The sequence below is a fragment of the Sycon ciliatum genome, chromosome 2, assembly GCF_964019385.1.
Source record: "Sycon ciliatum chromosome 2, ocSycCili1.1, whole genome shotgun sequence".
NCBI lineage: Eukaryota > Metazoa > Porifera > Calcarea > Leucosolenida > Sycettidae > Sycon > Sycon ciliatum.
Window position 1 is genome coordinate 28,426,823 of NC_088644.1, and position 9,591 is coordinate 28,436,413.

Sequence of the window (9,591 nt, forward strand, 5' to 3'; positions counted from 1 at the left end):
TACAAGCGAGGGTCCCTGGCTCGAGTCCTGGTGGGGACAGTCAAATTTTTCTTCAGACTTTTCCCGTTTGTCTCTCTCCCCGCGTGTGTGCATTCACACCAGTTAATATTTTATGACTTGGGGCTCCCCGCGTGCTAGTTTGTACGTGAAGTGTGTGGGTTACAGTGAGGGCTGCGTCCCACCCGCCTGTGTGGATTCACAGGAAGTGTGAGTTACGAAGTCTGAAGAAAACGTTGAGCGATCTCTAGGCTGCAGCTATTAATTATTTTGTGAATGGAAGAGACTTAAGGTAAAATCAGGAAGTATATTATTGGTAGGTAAAACACTACTTATCACAGCTGAACATAAAATAACAAGTCATGGCAAAGGGAGAGAGAGAGAGAGCGTTCAACTTTTATTCCAACCTCCAATAAAATCAATCAAGGATAAAAAAATTGCCACCAGTAAGAATTGAGAACAACAGAGTAACCGATGACAGCAGGGAGATCAAAGCTGATTTACCTCGGGGACACTTCGAAGCACAACAGACAACTAGAAACTCGCGGTGGACAACAAGAAAGGGCGAGAGACAACATAATTTCTGCAACAAGATAGCAAACATACCAGCGCTCCATGTCCCAGCACTGGATCTAGTAAACAATTAGGACTTCTACAAAATCAAAGAAAATGCCTGTGCAGAGCGGCCACTGGAGAGAGGTGCAATGAAGAGATACATTAAAATGTGTAAACCGTAACTCATCACCTGAAAAAAGATTTGATACTGGATATTCGATTAAAATACGTGCACAGAGAAGTCAATACAAATGTTCAATTGGGGATTGAAGGCGCACGCAGCTGAGGTCATCAACTACATGATACTAGGTTTCGGTCAATGTTCAGTAACACGCCCACACTTAGCAGGTGGCTCAAAAGGTATATTTGAAAGAAAGAAAAAAACACAGTGTGCCAGCGAACAGCCAACGGCAATTGAACAGCAAGTGCCACTTCAAGCAGTACACAGAGTCTGATATTCATTACCAGTTCTTGCCAATCTTGGCCTCCTCCCAGTCATTGTCAATCTCTCGCAGCTCTGTGGACTGCCTTCTTCGCTGAGGCTTCGACACGTTTTCCTTGTCTTTAGAATCGCAGATGCTGCCAATGCGATTTTTCCGCATGGAGAGACGGCGCACTACACCAGCTGCGCTCTTCAATGGCTGGGATTTCTTCGCCTCTTGGCCCTCACCGCCGGCCAGCTGATCGAGGAAGTCCTTCGACGAAACAGAGTCGGTCGGTGATACAGCACCATCGACCGTCAAGTGATTGCCGCCGCGCCCCAAGGAGTGAAGAGACGTATTGCATGATGGCCTCTCAACGCCCACCTCAGGGCATAGCGGCAGTGTTGAAGTGCAGGATGCCTTGCGAGTAGCCTGCAGAGCACCGCCAGTGCCGGTGTCGCTGTCCGATCCCACACCTTCCCACTCCTTCAAATCCTGCTCCGTTACCTCCTCTTCCACAGGCCCAGCAGACTTTACCGATGCGGTGTGTTTCCGTCGCACCGACACCGCTCTGGAGAACTTTTTCAGCGTGGTACCTGCCTTCCCGCCCTGCCGCTGACCAGCTCTCTTCTTCTTTTTCCGTTGCTTGTCAGTGCTGCCGTTGTTGAGGCCTGTGACTGCGGTGCTTAGGAATTTCTCCTTCTCTTGCTCAGTCATCTGTCCCCATGCAGCAATGTCGCTGGGTGAAATATTCACCATGGCCGCCGCAGCGGCTGCGGCACACACTTCAGAATTGGCCGGGTCGACCTGAACACCATCCGCGTTGGTCATCCTGGTGGCAAAGTCAATGATGGACGTGGCCTGCACCAGGCTTTGGGGAGCGATTGACTGTGGCTTCACTTCGGTAACACTGTCACTCTCTGGTATCGGAGCCACGTCGGTCGCCGCGGTGGCTTCCTCGTCAACAGCAAGAAGCATACAACTGTCTCCAGCATTTTCAGGGTCATCATCTTCATTGTCATCGTCGAACGAGTCGAACTCGTCACTGTCAAACCCACCATCATCGCAATCTGCATCACTTGCTGCAATATTGCCCTCACCATAAATTCCCTTGGCACCCATCAGTTTCATGAGCATGCGCATCACTTCATCCTTGACCAAGTCCACGGCTGTTCCGTCATTATCTTGACTGTTCCTTTCCTCAGGCTTGTCCGCGGCAGCTTCAGCCAGACTCTCCGTAGGTGATATCAATCCGATGCTGATGCCATTACCGCTGCAAGTAGTCTCCATGCCCCCCACATCTTCCACCTTGCTTCCGCTGGAAGCCGCATCAACTTCAGCTTCGGTTTCTTCCTGCTGGGTGGCCAATGTACGCGCCATGCGCTCCACTATTCCCATTGGAATCGTGTCCGGTTTAGAGACGATCTCCTCACCGTCTACAGTGGTGCGGCCAGCAACAACAACTTCTTTAGGCGAAGAGCCGTCGCTATCACTGTCCGCTTTGTCACCCTTCTTCTTCTTCTTTTTCTTTTTCTTCTTCTTTGTCTTCTTGTCGTCGGCATCAGCAGAACGTTCCTCACGATTGCTTTCACCATCACCGGCTTCGCTCTTTCCAACACCAGCTTCACTCTTGCCATCACTCTCTGAGGATGAGGAAGACGAGGAGGATGAAGACGACGACGACCAGCTGTCAGAATCAGGCTCGTTGCGCCGTACTACCAGCGGCTGCGCGCCTACTACAGACCGGCGCATGGTCAGTGCCCGACGCAGGCCTGTTGACAGCTCATGCTGCTCATTCTCTTTGCGAGCCTCTTCCTCGCGCTGCTCCTTGATCTTGCGCCATTTCTCCTCTTCTTCGAGGCGCTTGCGTTCCTCTTCTTCTCGTATCAACCGCTCTTCTTCCTCCTGCCGTGCCCTTTCCTCTTCCTGGCGGATTCTCTCCTCTTCTAGGTGTTTCAACTCTTCCAGTTCTTCTGGTGTTGGCTCAGGTGGTGTGGAGTCACCCAACATAGCTTCATCCTCACCATCCTTGTCAGCCAAGTTACCTGGAGATACCCTGAGTAACAACATAAACGACAGAGAGAGAGAGAGAGAGAGAGAGAGAGAGAGAGAGAGAGAGAGAGAAAGAAAGAGAGAGAGAGAGAGAAAGAAAGAGGGAGAGAGAGAGAGAGAGAGAGAGAGAGACACCCACACACACAGGCAGAGATGTCCAAAATTGGGTTTCTTTTCTTGAACATCTCTCTAAACATAAATGGAGGAATGAACGAACCCTTCCTTGTGGAGAATTTGGGCACCACCTTCCAGCATGCAGCACAGACAGGCGATGAGAGTAGTCATTGCTCTACACTCTTTCACTTTGCCGCCAGTTCAAGTTCAAATCCAATAAAATCTACAAAATATCGCTTCTCGCACTGTGAGGTTTCTTGTCCTTCCTGTACCAGGCAACTTGCAATGCTATGTGGATGGCCATCATAGCTGTAACCTGGTCTTCACTGCAAAGCTGCTTCGGGTGCTAGAACATCCTGAGGAAGGAGCGCACATAAAAAAGAAACCTTCCACTCCAAAACTAAACAACTAAACAAGCACACACAAACACACACACACGCACACACACACAGAACACCGCTTACATCTTCGACAGTGTCCTGGACATACGATTTGTCGTGGAAGCAGCCGGTAGGTCGGGCTGGTCGTCTTTTTCCTTGCAGCATAGTAAACTCACAACTGCAAGGCAAAGAACAAGTGTGATCCCTACAGGCACTGCAACTTTGATGATCGCTGAAGGTATAGCACGCGGTGATGATTTACCACGGACTGTGAGCTGGGGTGAGGCGTGCTCTTCTGAATGCAAATGTAACACAGCACAAAAAGGTGCATTGACATAAGGCCACACGTTTATATTTCTATGTTTCTCGTCACCAGCGCGCATACGATTCAGGAGTCTGGAAAAAGAAGAAAAAAACCCTGTGCTGCACTGTGGGGAGCAGCACATGCACACGTGCACCTTGGCCTGGCCTGCATCCGAACGGTGCAAGCGCCGTGTATTTCGGGACATGCATAATAGAGTGTGCAGCATCCGTACGAAAATCCCCACAATATGCAATATGTGTGCAAGGTACCTACAGATAGGACCTCGCTCCGCAAAATACTACCACAAAAGGGCGGTGGGGCGCTCTCGTGGTACTTCCCGGTAGTAGTTTACTACTCAAAATCCATTATTGGAAAGAACACGAAAGTGGAATAGTTTAGTAGTGGTGGTTTACTGCTTCGAAACTTACCCCTGTCATTGATACTGCGCACGACGCGGTGGCTTGCTGGCGCCAACTTGACACGGGATATCTGCTCGCTGGGGCTACTATCTGTAGTGCGGGACAAATCAACAGTTGCCCAATGTCAGGCGTCTACATGCCGGCATTCAGCATGCAGATGCTCACCTAAATAGCCACGGGAACTGCACTAGGTGCACAACAGCACACATTACTTCATACGGTGAAGTAGACGGGGCTAGGGCTAAGTTAGCAGTGCAATGTACACCCATGATGTAGCGACTGTACATACAGGTAAACCCTTGCAATGCAAGACCAAAAAGAAGAAGAAGACCGGTTCAAACAGCGCAAGCGCTTTTCAGTGCTTGCACGACCTTCCATGTCATTACCATGACATCAGGATAATATTCAAAAAATGAAATAGAAAAGTACAAAGAAACACAAAAAAACACGCATTGCAGATGTGCGTCGTTCGCTAGAACAATGCTTCTTGTTTGTTTCAAATATTCAGCCAACGAGAAGCGCACAGCACTTGGGACCTGCTTCTGAAATCAAGTAAGAGGATCAGTTTGTTCATGCGCAAGTATGCAGCTTGAATAACGCCGGACCTCAGGTATAACAACACGCGAATAACGACAACATCGTCAGACCTAGTTATCAGTTGACTCCATACGCTCAACCTCATGAATAGCATCACTGTGGCAGCCAGAGTGCAAAGCACGCACAAAAACATGTCAACGCTGTCCTTTACCTGACGGAGGGCAGAGGTCGTGTTTGCTTAGCAGTGCCAGTTGCTGACCCTGCACACGAGCAGGAGATGAGCACACATGGCTGGTAATGTTCGTTTCAGAGTCGTGTCGCAGAACACCGTGGCTGACTGGCATCGACAAGAAGGCAGCGAGCTGGCAGGAGCAAACTAGCTTGCTTCCTGGGCCTGATATATTCTGTGTTGTACTAGCAGCAGAAAGCAGATCCAAAAAGATCATGTACACACACACACACACACACACACACACATGAGCACACGCACACAATGTTCAGAATAATATCCTGGTTTAATATTGAGATCATTGACAACTTCAGTCCAAAATTAGAGAGTTGGAATTATGGCAAACACACAACTGGCTAGAGGCACCATTGCAGATTTTACATAGAAATTTTCATCGAATATCTTGACCAATACTGGAATTACGAGGCCGCAAAGTTGGTACGCAATCATCTCGGGCTATGTATGCAATTGTATGCAGAGCGATAGCGGGTTTCTCCGGCCACATGAATAATGAGAACCACACCGTGATTGTATGTGAGATACGTGGGGTTTAGTGTCGCAGGAGAGTGAATGAGGCGACTGCACTAGATGGTGGACAGGATTAGTTGTGCTTTGAGGGATTGAAATAATCAGCACCTGCTTAAGCATGTCCAACACCTCGACAGTAAAAAACAAACAGCAGCAGCCCTGGATTTACCAGCCAACCATTTGTTCGCTAGTCGCGCCGCTCCTCACACTTAAATTGTCGACTTCTGCCGTTGTGTATTCTTCCAATGACTCAAAACAGTCATGCATACGTACAGTATGTGTGTTCGATTATCCGGTTTCCTCGCCTATCCGGATATTTTTTGTGGAAAACGAATGTGTGCGGTTAAGCGAGGTCTGACTGTACACGAGTACACGCAGTAAACAGTCCAAGTCAGCGTTTCTGATCCGAACAGCAACTTTGACTGGCTGCAATCCCTACATTGATGGATCAAAGGATCCACCAACGGCTGATTTACTTATTTCAGATTGTTTGGCTGCAGGCTACTGTTGTGTGTGTTCCCGCTCTGTATCTACACGCACACATACACACACTCCATAGTAATATGCATCCTGTGTGTCAGCCTGGCACATATTGCCAAGCATGCGCGTACGTGTCATGTGTCACAAGTGCCCTCTCTCAACATGGCTTCCTCTCAATCTGTCACTGTAGCAACTGACACCCTTACGTCAGGACAGATTAACCCTTTGGAGTCCATGGTTCGATTTCGAACCATGGGCATTTTGTATGCATGTGGGCGCAGTCAAACTTTCGGTTCTCGGCCAAATCCTGACCAAATTCAACAATCGAAGGGTCTAGATGGTAGAGAAAACTCTCAGCTATCGCCTCGAACAGGTCCAAAGTCTCTGAGATGAAGTTTGAGTGAGCGGCGAGCGATCAAACAGTTCGAAATTTCTGCGCAGCGTGCTGCGAGTCAGCAGTGCGTGAAAAAATGGGATTTTCCCAGCTTCATGACAGGCGGCACGTGCCAGGACCGGCGCGGCGCGAAGTCACGGCAAGGTAAGCTTCTACTCGAAAAAATTTGAACAGTTCCGAGCTAGATTCAGTGAAATGGCTACAGGAGACCGATTTCGTCTTAGATCTGGAGCTGGACTCGCGTTTGGGGCACGTTGTGGCGGACAATGAATAGTTCGCTTGGCGAGTTTGGGCTCATTGTATTTCTCTCATCAAGAGCTTTCCAACAAGCCCAAGATCTTCAAAATTGGTGAAGTAGAACCAAAGTTATGTTGGAAATGGTGTGCGCATTTTCGTGACTGCCACAAATTCTGCGGAAGCAAAAAAATTACGGACTCCAAAGGGTTAAGAGACCCCCCCCCCCCCAGACAAGACAAGGAGCTATTGTTGTGGAGGTTTCACTCAGTGTTGTGTCCTCTGAGCACAAGGATTGGAATAGTTTCTTAAAGAAAACTGGGGAAGTAAAATAACGGCAACTTGGCTCTTGTGATGATAGTTCAGTTTTGGTCAGTGGCAGGCATGAGTGTACTACCGGTAGTTGTCGAGGAAGTCCTCGCTCAGTGCAACCATCACAGTGACTAGCTCAGTCCATCGCTCAAGAGAGCGCATGGCACCATACCGAGCAGTAGCCGCGTGCTGCTGAAGCTATGACCCGGTTTCTACATGTCCTGTGCTTTTGCGGATCCACCTTATCGTTTTGTTCTTCCGCTGTTTTTCCGGAAAGTTTTTAAATGTTCTTCTTTTGATGAGAGTTTTGTCTTCGTCAGTCGCGGGTGTTCTTACATATTTGAAAAAAGATGATACCGTATTTCCCCGAATACAAGTCGCACCTTTTTACACTAAACTTCATTCCCAACAAAGGGTGCGACTTACAATCGAGCATGATTTACAACTGAAGTGAATATATTGAAACGATATGACATGGACCTGAAAATGGGGATGCGACTTACAATCGAGTGCGACTTACAATCGGGGAAATACGGTAGTTCAGTTATCAAAAACACACACGCATGTGAGCGCTTGAAGCATGCGCACGCACGGACACCCCTACGGGCGCAGATATAGTATACGTGTTCTATGAGCTTTGGTCGACATCACCTAGGCGCGCGCACCATGTGACTCACGCATGTTGTGTTCACAGCCTATGTAGTCTAAAGGTACAGTGACTCACAGTAGGGTAGCTTTGGGATGTGGCAGGGCAGCGGAGATCGTGTCGATGGAGTCCGACAGGAATCTACACGTCAAACAAGACAAATCACACAAAGCAAAAAAATATGAGTTGGACACATCTAAGCACATAACAATCGGCTTCTGCTGTTTCAAGCAAACACAGTACGCAAGTTGACATAGGGGCCGTTTGTATGAGGAAAATAAGCCTGGGCTTATTCGCCTCGGGTTTATTTTTCAACTGTTTACATGACGGTTGTAGGGGCTGAGTTCAGGTGACTGACTGCGAGTTCTGCGCGCATTTTATTTTTCAAATCGCACATGAACGCAGTGGTAAATGTTCGTGTCTGATGAAATTTGGATCAAGAAGTGCCGGCTCAGGTTTCTACTGCCTTTCCAATTGTCACTTATTTTTCTAGAAGGTGAAGGATGGGCTAGGACCTTCCACTGGACAAAAATCAGAAGAAAACATGCCAAGAAATAAATAAAAGAGACGCACTGTCCACGGCCACATTCTCTCAGGTTCACGAGGCAAAATCGAAAAATACGGAAAAACTCGCTAATAAGCCCAGGGCTTATATTCTTGACCGTTTACATGACAAAATAAGCCCTGGGGGTTGGATAAGCTCGGGGGTCAAGGGTGGGGGTTGGATAAGCTCGGGGGTCAAGGGTAGGGCTAGTTCAGCTTGGGGCGAGCTGAATAAGCCCGCCTGACCATGTAAACGCGCGCTCCAAAATGACTGGGTGACAGATCAAGGCGGGCTTATCGTAAGCCTAGGGTTGAATAAGCCCGGGCTTATTTTTCTCATGTAAACGGCCCCATGGAAGGAAAGTTTGAGGGATAGACCACACAGCAGTATACATGTACGGTAAAACCGGTAAAACCTGTAAAACCTGTAAGGCCATCATTTTTTATATCTATGTTTCGCGTCAGGTCAACTTCCAGAATCATATGCGAGAGGTGGAAAAAAATAAAAAATTGCAAAATAATAAAAAAGGCTTATTAGAGGTGTATGCACTGTACATAGCACAAAAGCTGGTGCATGGTGTACATTCGAAAGAAAAATCGTACATCGAAGCACAACATCTTGGTTATCAGCATGAGTAAATATTCACTTTGGACGGAGGAGGCAACCGTTGGTGCCTATGCTTCACTGGATTATTGTGCTCAGACTTCAGCAGCGGTGCAAAGAGCTCCGGAACGACGCATCCTCTCAGCTTGAGGCGATCAATGCGGTCTGGTGTAAGCTCATAGAATATTGCTCCCAGATGCCGAACAAACGATTTACCAATGCTGGCCTAGAGCCTAGTAGAGGCCATTTCTGAATCCCAGCTTCGCCGTATGCAACCAGTCCACACTTATGACTCGCACGATCGTACATTCACTGCGCATGTTCGATTTTTTTATTTTTTTCCAAAAAAAATCAAAACGTATGCGTGCGGACGACGCGAAACATAGCTATAAAAAATGATGGCCTAATGGCCACCACCTTTCCTTGTCATGGACGCATTAACATTCAAAGCAGCTCGGATAAGGCGACCACTCGCTTAACGCGACCAACGACCACCCACCCGCGACCACATTGCACCCTGCTACAGTAAAACCTGTCAAGGCGACCACTCGGATAAGGCGACCACCTGTCCAAGAAGACCACTAAAGCCAGGATCAAGGGATGCTATTTCCAGTCAAATGACCCTGGCTAAGGAGACCACCTGGTAACAGAGACCACATTTTGAAGGTCCCTTGAGCGGTCGTCTTAGATAGGTTTCACTGTCCTTACTACTAGTACATGTAGCTGCACACATTGCACTGTGCGCCACACATTGCACTGTGCGCCACACATTGCACTGTGCGCCACACATTGCACTGTGCGCCACACATTGCACTGTGCGCCACACATTGCACTGTGCGCC

The 9,591-nt window shown here is 48.3% G+C and overlaps 1 protein-coding gene across 3 annotated transcripts in view; it reads right to left on the reverse strand.

The window, feature by feature from the left end:
- Positions 1-250: 250 nt before the first annotated feature.
- The window catches only part of LOC135809546 (uncharacterized abhydrolase domain-containing protein DDB_G0269086-like), a 14,943-nt gene continuing 5,602 nt past the window's right edge, over positions 251-9,591 (reverse strand). For 2 of the 3 annotated variants that reach the window (XM_065322913.1, XM_065322911.1), the window contains 5 exons: positions 7,682-7,744; positions 4,992-5,194; positions 4,253-4,333; positions 3,605-3,815; positions 251-3,030 (listed from right to left, as the gene is read on the reverse strand). In XM_065322913.1, coding sequence (XP_065178985.1) covers positions 1,014-3,030; positions 3,605-3,815; positions 4,253-4,333; positions 4,992-5,194; positions 7,682-7,744 — 2,575 coding nt within the window. In that variant the 3' untranslated portion in view covers positions 251-1,013. The remainder of the gene's footprint in view (positions 3,031-3,604; positions 3,816-4,252; positions 4,334-4,991; positions 5,195-7,681; positions 7,745-9,591) is intronic. The other variant, XM_065322912.1, reaches the window with a different exon arrangement.